Genomic DNA, 11,352 nt, shown 5'->3' on the forward strand with positions numbered 1-11,352 from the left:
TTGGTAACATCAATTTCCGGTGGGTGATTAATCCTATCAGAGATGGCATAACATGGCTTAAGCTGAGAGACATGAAAAGCGGGATGGATAGCAACATGTGAGGGAAGTGAGAGCTTGTAAGCAACATGACCAATTTTCTATAGGATCTGGTATGGACCATAATACTTGACTGAGAGCTTAGAGAATGAGTGGTTAGAGAGTGTAATATGCCTATAAGGTTGAATGAGATAAACCCAATCCTTCTCATTGAATTTCCTGTCAATTTTATGCTTATTGGCCAAAGATATCCTTTGATGTGCCATATGAATGTAGATTTCAATTATTGTACCTTAAGTTCCCTAGTAGTGAGGCTTTGATCCACTTCCTCTTCAGTAGCATCACCTGGTAGATAGGGTAGATGAATATGAGGTAGTTGTCCATAATTAAAGAGCTTCATAAGTGGTAGTTTGAATGGCTGAGTGGAAGGTGGTATTACACTATTATTCTGCCAGTGACAAATTAGAGGCCCAATCTTGTTGGCTATCAGCATAAAAACACCTTAAATAGGTCTTCACATTGCTGTTGAGTACCTCAGTTTGACCATCTGTTTGGGGATGATAGGTTGTGGAAATACAAAGGTTCACACCTTGCATGGCAAAAAGATCTTGCCATACTTTGTAGACAAATATTGGATTCCTATCATTGATTATGTTTTCTGGCATACCACGTAACTTGGAAACATAATCCAAGAACAACCACGGTACTATCAATATCATGTTACAAGAACCTAGAGGTAACAATAGAAAATCTAATGTATAAGTGACCTCTTGCAGTAGCCAAGTCAAGTCTTTACAGATCTCATATGTCTGTCTGTTGTTGTCTTCTGCCACATTGATGGTTTGATGATCCTCAAAGTAATGATTCCCAGGCTTCTTGCTACGTCATCATCAATGAAGTTATGTGTACTGCCAGGATCGACCAATATACTCAGTGGCCTCTTCTGGCAATAACCAGTTACTCTCAAATTATGGAATGTTGGCACTCTATGTAGAGCGTTGACTGATATTTTATACATCTCTCCTTTCGCCTCTTCTCTTGTTTCCTCGGCTATCTCTGCAGGTTTCTCTACCGCCACTAAGTCTCTTGTTTTTTCTTCCTCATGTCCTTCTTCCTCTACCTCCAATAGGTATAGTTGTTTGGATCCATTACACTTGTGACCAAGGAATTCTCATCACAGAAGAAGCACAATCCCTTTTTCCTCTTCTGAAAGGCAAGATGCCACTCAATAGTTATGTCATCAAAATATATTGAAGCCACTTTAACCCTCTAGTTATTATCAACTTCATCTAAGGAGAAAGATTTTTCTACCTTGCAGAGCCAAGCTCTAAGATTGATGTTACTGAAACGAAGGAATTCCATCTTGGTTATCCGCGTCTAATTTGTTCCTCTTGGGGATGTAGCTGCAGAGTGTTAGGTTGCTGGTGAAGATTCACCACCCTCATTCTGTCTAACTGATGGTTGTCCTTAAGCAAAGCCACCCTATTGTTCCTAGAAGTACAATGTCCTTGAGCAGGAGCTGTAAAAGCTGGTGTATAAGGTGAAGCAGCTCCCCTTGGGGCTTGAAAATGAGGCATAAGCCTCAACCTCAAATGGTAACAGCTGGAGAAAACTGAGATGTGGCAAGACCACTGTGATCACCATGTACCAATCAATACGGTTTCCTGTAGGGGTGTAGATCTTACCCCTCCATCCATGTCTTCTATGCCTTTTTCTCGATCGTACCCCTTCATAGCATCCATGGACTCTTTTCAGCTCAGCAAAAGCTCTTTCATGTTGATTCTCAAGCTGTGTTTGCCTAATTGAGAAGTTTGATATCTCAACTGTCATCCTCTCCAACATAAATTTGATCTCGTCCATATTTTCCATTGTTATCACCTGCAGAGCTCAAGAAAGTTCTATGATACCAAAGACAATAGAATATTAACAAGAGGCAGAGGAAATAGAGATAAAAAAACTAAGCTAAAGCTATTCTAGGGTTTAGACTAAGATATTTTCATAGATGATCTGCGGAATTACAAATATATAAAGGAATATTCCCTAGGGCCACTACTAAGAGATAAGGTCGTACCCTTCCTTAGCTGACATTACTATCGAGGACCAAAAGTGCCATCATACAGTAATTACAGATTCAATGCGAATATTATAAAACATAAATCGTAAATTTAAGAGAACTAAAGTGTAACAATTAAAACTCCCTATTTAATTAGACTCCAACTAACTATAATGGTCAGACACTCCTCCACAAGCAGCTGGTACTATTCCTGAAGCACTACAGTGTCTTTCCACATTTCATTCTCGCATCATAGAAAAACTTAAAGAAGTATAGAGCAGTGGAAACTGAACGAGTAGTTACGGTTCCAATTACATCAAATCTAAGAATGGTAATATAAAGCTGTGGGTTGTCAAAAACTAGGGAGAAATTGAAAAATAGTCAGATTTACAACTTGTCGTTCAAAAATAGCCCACTTTCAAAAGTAATCGAAATTTAGCCATTTTTCATGTAAAGATAAATCTAAGCGAAAACACTGTTTAAAACCCGAAAAATACGCTAGTATATTATACTGGAGTTCCAGTATAAGTATGCTTGAACTCCAGCATATTATACTGGAGTTCCAGGATAAGTATGCTGGAACTCCAACATAATATGATGGAGTTCCAGTATAAGTACACTAGAACTCCAGCATAATATACTGGAGTTCCAGCAAGTATAATTGTCCAGTATAATATACTGGAGTTTGGAGCACCGGTGCTCCAATCTCCAGTATATTATACTGGAGTCAGCAAAGTATACCGGTCCAGCATAATATGCTGGAGTTCATACACAGGTACACCGAACTCCAGTATATTATCCTGGACCGGTCTCTGTTACAGTAAAATAGTGGCTATTTTTCATTGACTTCGTAAACGTTGACTATTTTTTAATGACCAGTCCGAAAACTGGCTATACCGTGCTATTTTTACCAAAAACTACAACATCTTGGTAATGGATTTGCCAAATTTTGCTAGTGCGACGGTGTTGAGAATTGTGTCTGTCATTGTCAACGCTGCCCATGTGAACTAACTATAGTGCCTAAGTAGAGGGACTCTCAACTAGTTTCTTATGTAGTTTTTGAGAGCTTAACCATTGTTTAATTGTAAGCCCCTCTATCAAATTCAATCTTTTGTTTAAATTTCAGCTATCAGGGATCTGGTTCTATGCCCAGTCCGTGTTGTACATTTTCAGCAGATTAAAAGATGCCACCCTCTGAGTAACGACAAGTGCAATGTTTGTTACAACTTTAACAGAGGATATAGTTAAGCATTATTTAATACTTGAAGAGTAAATGTCAATAGACCACCATGATGGCTATATTTCCCAGGTGTATGATATTTCGTTGGTTTTATTTTATATTGGTCTTTAATGTACTGAAAAAGACCCCCACGTTCTCCAAGGTATGATTCTCAATCTCCTTCGATTTCACTTCCACCTTTTCCTAATGATAAGTTTTGACAATTGATAGTAACTGAGTAATACTTAAATCATTTTCTCAATGATTTGGTAGATATACTCTAGTCATTCTCAGGGTTCCTAATCAGATGTTGTATTTTTATATACCCCATGAAGGGTTGCATCGGTTAGGTCATAACGGTTGAACAAAGTCTGTCTTAGTTGTACTTGGCCCATTTTGGACAAAAAATATTAATTAGTACTATTTAAAAAGAGGTTGGGGCATATTCTGCTTATTAAATATTCTTAGTTGCTGAGTCCTTGAATATTTTATATTGATATACCAACCAAAGTCAATCCATCCTATCATTCCCTTGTAATTCTGTTGGTATAAATATATGTGCCTCTATCTCCCACTTTTTCCAAGCATCCACAATATTGAGCTTCTCTATTATAAAGCAGTTAAATAGCACAACTCCTTCATATAGCAGAACTCCTTCATTTCCTTCAGGCTCTAGTTGTAATAATAGTATGGAGCCTGTGGCATCAATATCAGGGGAATGGAGCTTCTTCAGTGGAATGTATTTAACTGAGGAGGCTGATTTTATGGCACATCTACTTGGTAACTGTTCACTTCCAAATGAACTACCATCCACTTATTGGACTGGTCATGAATCAACCATGAACATGGGAGGAGCAAGAGAAGTTCCATTTTATTCTTCAAACCACACTAACAATACTATGTATAGTGGTGGTAGTGGTTCTTGTTTTCCCCCTCGGAGTCATGAAAGTTACTACTCAAGTTATTCTCGGCCTATCTTGATGAGAAATGATAGTTCAATAACAATGGAATATGGTCTTGTGGAAGGTCAAATCAATCCAATCGAAGCGGATGATTTCCTTAACCGAGATCATGTGAGCAATGACAGCATGGAGTACAATGAAAACATGCCTGAAGCTGTTCTTGATGGAAATGGTTTGCAGCTTGGAAGAAGAGATTATGAGCAATTTCCTGAAGATAAAATGGATAGTTCATCAGAGAGCTCCAAGAAAAGATCCCGGTTGCATGGGCCTGGGCATGTAAGTGTCGTTGAACTTTAAGACCATTCTACGTTATTTAGTAGTTTTTATGGTTCCCTGATGATCTCACTTTTCTGTTGTAGGTCCCGAACAACAAGAGAAGCGCAAAGCTTGAGACTGGAGAGAGGGATGGGAAAAACAAGGCAGTGCTTCAGAGGCAGAACTCTATGATCAGTTGCTGCTCAGAAGATGAATCTGTTAATGTTTCTCACGAGTTAACCCGAAAAACCAGAGCCAGCAGGGGTTCAGCAACTGACCCCCAGAGTTTGTATGCCAGGGTATGTAACTGCCTAATTACTTCCGATATTCCAGTGCCTTTTTGGTCTGTTTAGAAAATGATAACTTTATAAATTTTGAATTTAAACTTTTTATTTTACCTTGAATGACGCTATTATATCCAAAAGAATTAATGTTCTGACATAAGAAAGACCACAAGTGTTGCGGAAGCCAAATGTATATAGTGTGAATAAGTCACAACTACTATACCAAAAATTATGACAGCCACCAAATAATAAATAAGACAATAAAGCAACAATAAAGGGAACATCAGAATTTACGAGGTTCGGCTAATTTTGCCTACTCCTCGGACACAACCAATATTTTATTTCACTCCAAAAATACAAGTGAAATAATACTAAAGAGAGAAATACAAATGCCTTAAACAGATGAGAAGACAAATGAGAGGTGTGTTTAAATCCTAAACATTAAGCCTTCTTTTATAGGGGGAAAATCCCCCCAACCATTCTTTTCCCACCGATGTGGGACAAAAGATTTCTGCCAAACTTCAACAAATCTCCACCTTGGCAAAATTCCACATTTTCAATTCTCTCTCAATAACAAATTTTGGTTGTGTCTTCATCTTCAATCTTCAGTGTTCAACAATGTTGATCAAATCCAAACAATGTTGAAACTTGATCGCAGTCACCACCTTAGTTAGCATATCAGCAGGATTCTCCGTAGTATGAATTTTCTTCACTGTGACTCCTCCTTCTTCTATGATTTCTCGTACGAAATGATACCGAACATCAATATGCTTCGTCCTTGCATGATAAACTTGGTTCTTCGCTAATTGAATAGCACTTTGACTATCACAAAAAATTGTGATACCTTTTTGTTCAACACCAAGCTCCTTTAGCAATCCTTGAAGCCAAATTGCCTCTTTCACAGCCTCTGTAATAGCCATGTACTCTGCCTCTGTTGTAGACAAAGCAACTGTTGACTGCAAAGTAGACTTCCAACTAACTGGTGCCTTTGCAAAAGTAAACACATAACCAGTAGTTGATCTTCGTTTGTCCAGATCACCCGCAAAATCTGAGTCACAATATCCAACTACAGACTGATTGTCTTCCTGCTCAAAAACTAACCCGACATCTACAGTATTATGAATATACCGTAGAATCCACTTCACAGCTTGCCAATGCTCCTTCCCTGGATTGTGCATATATCTGCTAATAACTCCAACAGCTTGTGAAATGTCAGGCCTTGTGCAAACCATTGCATACATCAAGCTACCAACAACATTTGCGTATGGTACCTTTGACATATACTCTCGTTCAGCTTCATCCATTGGCGACATAGTAGTACTTAGCTTAAAATGGGAAGCAAGTGGAGTACTAACTGGCTTAGTCTTGTCATCTATGCCAAAACGTTGAAGTACTCTCTTCAAATATTCTTTCTGAGATAAACAGAGTTTCTTTGAACGTCTATCTCTAATTATCTCCATGCCAAGAATTTTCTTTGCCTCACCCAGATCCTTCATCTCGAACTCCTTCTTCAGTTGAATCTTCAACTTATCAATTTCTTCCGAATTCTTGGAAGCTATCAACATATCATCAACATATAGGAGAAGATATACAAAGGAACCATCTTTAAGCTTGTGCAAATACACACAATGATCGTATTTGCTTCTCTTGTACCCTTGCCGCAACATAAACTCGTCAAATCGCTTGTACCATTGTCTAGAAGATTGTTTCAATCCGTACAACGATTTTTCAAGTTTGCACACCATATTTTCTTTTCCAGCAACTTTGAATCCTTCTGGCTGAGTCATGTAGATTTCCTCCTCCAAGTTTCCATGTAAAAACGCAGTTTTTACATCCATCTGAACTAGTTCCAAATCCAATTGTGCTACCAAAGCCAACATAATTCTAATGGAGGAATGTTTTACAACTGGAGAAAACACTTCATTGTAATCAATTCCCTCCTTTTGAGCATATCCTTTGGCCACCAATCTTGCTTTGTAGCGAACATCTACTTGGTTAGGAAATCCTTCCTTCTTTGCAAATACCCATTTGCACCCAATTGCTTTCTTTCCCTTCGGGAGATTGGCCAATCTCCATGTATGATTCTGATGAAGGGACTGTATTTCATCATTCATGGCAATCCTCCACTTATCTTCTTCTGAACTTTGGACAACGTCTTTATAAGTGGTAGGAACATCATCAGCTACAATTGAGGTTGCACAAGCAACCGTCTCTATGAGACGAACATGTTTCGTTATTGTTCTTTTTGGCCTGCTGGTTGCTATTGATTCAAGTTGTTGTTGAGGTTCCTGAGTTGGAATCTCCTCTACTGGCTCTTCTTCCAGAGGGTAATCTTCATTTGTTTCCTCCTCTGCTTCTTGTGTAGGAAAAATAAATTTTCCCTCAAACTCCACCTGCTTAGAAGCACCTTTATTTTGTTTGGTGTCTTCTGTTACCTTATTTACCATAGCAGATTCATCAAAGGTAACATCCCTGCTGAATATTACTTTCTTTGTCATAGGACACCATAAGCGATATCCTTTGACTCCAGAAGTAATTCCCATAAAAATAGCCTTCTTTGCCCTTGGATCCAATTTTGACTCCGTCACATGATAATATGCAGTTGAGCCAAACACGTGCAAAGAGTTATAATCTAAAGCAGGCTTTCCATACCATTTTTCAAATGGTGTCTTGCCATCAATAGCAGCAGATGGTAAGCGATTAATGAGGTGGCATGCATATGTAACTGCCTCAGCCCAAAATTCTTTGCCCAAGCCAGCATTGGACAACATACACCGTACCTTCTCCAGCAAGGTCCGGTTCATACGTTCAGCCACTCCATTCTGTTGTGGTGTATGTCTGACAGTTAAGTGTCGGACGATGCCATCATTTTGACAGACCTTATTGAAATGATCATTTTTGTATTCACCTCCATTGTCTGTGCGAATACACTTGATCCTCTTGCCTGTTTGATTCTCCACCATCGTCTTCCATTTGAGAAAAATTCCCAGCACTTCATCTTTGTTTTTCATTGTATACACCCACACTCTTCGAGAAAAATCATCAACAAAGGTTACAAAATAGTGCTTCCCACCCAATGAAGGTGTTTTGGAAGGACCCCAAACATCAGAGTGTACATAATCCAAAATGCCTTTAGTATTATGGATCGTTGTACCAAATTTAACCCTTGTCTGTTTCCCTTTAACACAATGCTCACAAAACTCCAAGTTGCAAGCCTTTACTCCTTTTAACAATCCTTGATCTGATAGAGTTTTCAAGGATTTTCCTCCAGCATGTCCCAAGCGCATGTGCCATAGCTTGGTTGCTTCTGCCTCTTTGTCGTCACTGGATGTCACTGTCGCTGTCCCAATAACTGTACTGCCACAATAGCGGTACATATTATTATTCTTCCGATTAGCCTTCATTACCACTAGTGCACCGGAGCATACTCTCATCACTCCATTTTCTGCAATGATTTTAAACCCTTTTGATTCCAGGGCTCCCACAGAGATGAGATTCTTCTTCAAATCCGGTACATATCGAACATCTGTTAATGTTCTGATCATTCCATCATGGTTCCTTAATCGTATTGAACCAATGCCATATGAGGTAAGAGGGCTGTTATCCGCTGTGTGGACGACTCCATATTCTCCTTCTTGAAATTCCACGAACCAGTCCCTGTTGGGACACATATGATAGCTACAAGCCGAGTCCATCAACCATATGTCTGATGATGTTGATGACTCTGTTGTAACTAATGAGAAGTCTGAATCATCACAATCAGCTACATTTGAATCCATAATGGCCTTTCCATTGTTATGTTTGGCCTTATTCTTCAACTTCGGACAGTCTTTCTTCCAGTGCCCTTTTTCTCGACAAAAGGCACATTCATCTTTGCTGGGTCTGGATCTTGACTTGGATCTTCCCTTCTTTGTCCTCGTTTGATTTTGAGGATGACCCCTCACAAATAGTGCTTCTCCTTCTCCGCCCTTCTGTTTTTCTCGCTTTCTTTGTTCATAGCTGTACAAAGCCGAACAAACTTCTCTGAGAGAAATTTCGTCATTTCCATGGAGTAGAGTAGTTTCAAGGTGCTCGTACTCATCAGGAAGTGACGCCAACAACATTAAGGCCAAGTCACCATCATCATAAGTTGTATCCATATTTTGCAAATCTGTGACCAACTTATTGAAACTGGTGATATGTTCATTCATCGTGGTACCAGGAACATAGGTGAAGTGAAACAGTCTCTTCTTCATGTACAATTTATTTTGACTGTTTTTCTTCAAAAATTTATCCTCCAGTGCTTTCCATAATTTACTTGCAGAAGTTTCCTTTGTGTATGGATATTTCTGCTCTCTAGCAAGGTAGGATCGAATGGTACCGCAAGCAACACGGTTGATAATTCTCCAATCTTCTTCTCCAATAACATCTGGTTTCTTTTCTTCAATGGCCAGATCTAGCCCTTGTTGAAAAAGGACATCTAGAACCTCGCCTTGCCACATCCCAAAATGCCCGGACCCGTCAAAAATTTCTACCGCAAATTTCGCATTTGACACAATTCTTGTCATAAGCGAAGATGCCAATGATGACGTATTGTTGACACTTGATGTAGATTCTTCTTGTTTATTGTCTCCCATATTTGACACAAATATTATTTAATAGCTGACGACACAAATCAAGATTATTCCTTTCTGATGTAGAAGATCAGACTAAGCTGCAACCACAGAGCATACTCAGACAGAACCTTGACTCAGTTACCAAGATAAATCTTTTCTGATGTGGAAGATCAGACTATGCTGCAACCACAGAGCATACTTAGACAGTACCTTGGCTCTGATACCAATTGTTGCGGAAGCCAAATGTATATAGTGTGAATAAGTCACAACTACTATACCAAAAATTATGACAGCCACCAAATAATAAATAAGACAATAAAGCAACAATAAAGGGAACACCAGAATTTACGAGGTTCGGCTAATTTTGCCTACTCCTCGGACACAACCAATATTTTATTTCACTCCAAAAATACAAGTGAAATAATACTAAAGAGAGAAATACAAATGCCTTAAACAGATGAGAAGGCAAATGAGAGGTGTGTTTAAATCCTAAACATTAAGCCTTCTTTATAGGGGAAAAATCCCCCCAACCATTCTTTTCCCACCGATGTGGGACAAAAGATTTCTGCCAAACTTAACAACAAGTTCTAAGGGTGTAAATTATAAAGTCTTTCTTTTTTCAGACTCCGTTCCAGAGTTAATTGTTGGGAGTATTTGTATTAGATAGGTGTGTAGTCAGTTGTGTCATTTCTAGATCTGCTAGCAATTAGCATATACTTATATGTTTAATTAAGAATCTTTCTTTCCCTTCTTACAGAAAAGAAGAGAGAGAATTAATGAGAAATTGAAGACATTGCAGAGTCTCATCCCAAACGGAACTAAGGTAAGTGAATGTCAGTGAAACTGTATTAGTGATCACGCTATCTGCTGAGATAATACAATGGACACCTAAAAAAGCAAAAAAAATTGATGACAGGTTGACATTAGTACCATGCTTGAAGAGGCTGTCCAGTATGTCAAATTTTTGCAGCTCCAAATCAAGGTAAGATTTATTTTCACTTCACAAATTATTATAATGCATTAGGAATTAAGCAAGATGAAGATACTGATCTAGCATGAACATACACTAGCGTATTCGTGCAGAGATAGCCAAAGAAAGAGAGAAAAAACAAGTATAGCTTGAAAGTCTAATCATTTTATGCGGACATGGGTGGTATTAAAGAAATAACTTAGTGAGGGTGGGAAGAAACCAATGTATAGAATAGTTGATTATTTAGCTTATATGCATACACACGCATAAGAGGATTCAAATAATGCTAAAATGTCACCGTTAAGAGTGATGCTAGAAGCTTTTCATATTTAATGAAGTTAACTTCCATGCGCGCATATATATATATATATATATGAAAAACATACGGGATTCAATTGGCCACCCTTGGGCCAACGCGGTTGAGCAACTGGTTATATGATGTTATTTACTTTATTGTTTAGATTACCAAATTGGAGCAGAAGTTAAATTCGCTGTTAAATAATGGCATAACTGGCTATTCCACTAATGTTACCAAGATTAATTGCTTCTCACATTGAGATCAATAGATGGATCTTAATTCGTGCTTTTTGTTTGGGATCTGCAGCTTTTGAGCTCTGATGACCAATGGATGTATGCTCCCATTGCGTACAACGGAATGGACCTTGGGCTCGATCTGAGGATTGGCATTCCAAAATGATGACGTTGAAAAGCTCAAGACATGGCGGTGTTGGATTTCTATATTAGTAGATTGAGAGCGTTATCATAGAGGGCATGAAGAAATATTGCAATTTTGTAATGGTGCCTATAATTAATACTTACTACATTCTTGACTGGTTATTATCTTATCCACGACAACTAACCATTCTGTTGATCAAATAATTCAATAAATTCCTTTCTGGAACTGATCAACCTGCTGAAGGGTTTTAACAATTTCTCGTTATGTAGATTATTTTGTATACAATTCTGAATTCTGACAGT

General features: G+C 38.4%; 1 protein-coding gene across 1 annotated transcript; it reads left to right on the plus strand.

Moving 5' to 3' along the window:
* The first annotated feature begins 3,997 nt into the window (after window positions 1–3,997).
* On the plus strand, window positions 3,998–11,140 carry LOC104211574 (transcription factor bHLH84-like). Its single transcript, XM_009760653.2, has 5 exons — window positions 3,998–4,546; window positions 4,630–4,824; window positions 10,162–10,227; window positions 10,321–10,386; window positions 10,979–11,140. Exons 1-5 carry the CDS (start codon window positions 3,998–4,000, stop codon window positions 11,069–11,071), a joined length of 969 nt encoding a protein of 322 aa, XP_009758955.1. The 3' UTR covers window positions 11,072–11,140.
* The last annotated feature ends 212 nt before the right edge of the window (window positions 11,141–11,352 follow it).

The sequence above is a fragment of the Nicotiana sylvestris genome, chromosome 11 (assembly GCF_000393655.2).
Source record: "Nicotiana sylvestris chromosome 11, ASM39365v2, whole genome shotgun sequence".
NCBI classification, from domain to species: domain Eukaryota; kingdom Viridiplantae; phylum Streptophyta; class Magnoliopsida; order Solanales; family Solanaceae; genus Nicotiana; species Nicotiana sylvestris.

Excerpts from the sequence above, each read along its gene's own strand:
- LOC104211574 (XM_009760653.2), top strand. The coding sequence starts at position 3,998 with ATGGAGCCTGTGGCATCAATATCAGGGGAATGGAGCTTCTTCAGTGGA. Across the intron at positions 4,547-4,629 it reads GGTTGCATGGGCCTGGGCAT|GTCCCGAACAACAAGAGAAG; the intron begins GTAAGTGTCGTT and ends TTTCTGTTGTAG. Across the intron at positions 4,825-10,161 it reads CCCAGAGTTTGTATGCCAGG|AAAAGAAGAGAGAGAATTAA; the intron begins GTATGTAACTGC and ends CCCTTCTTACAG.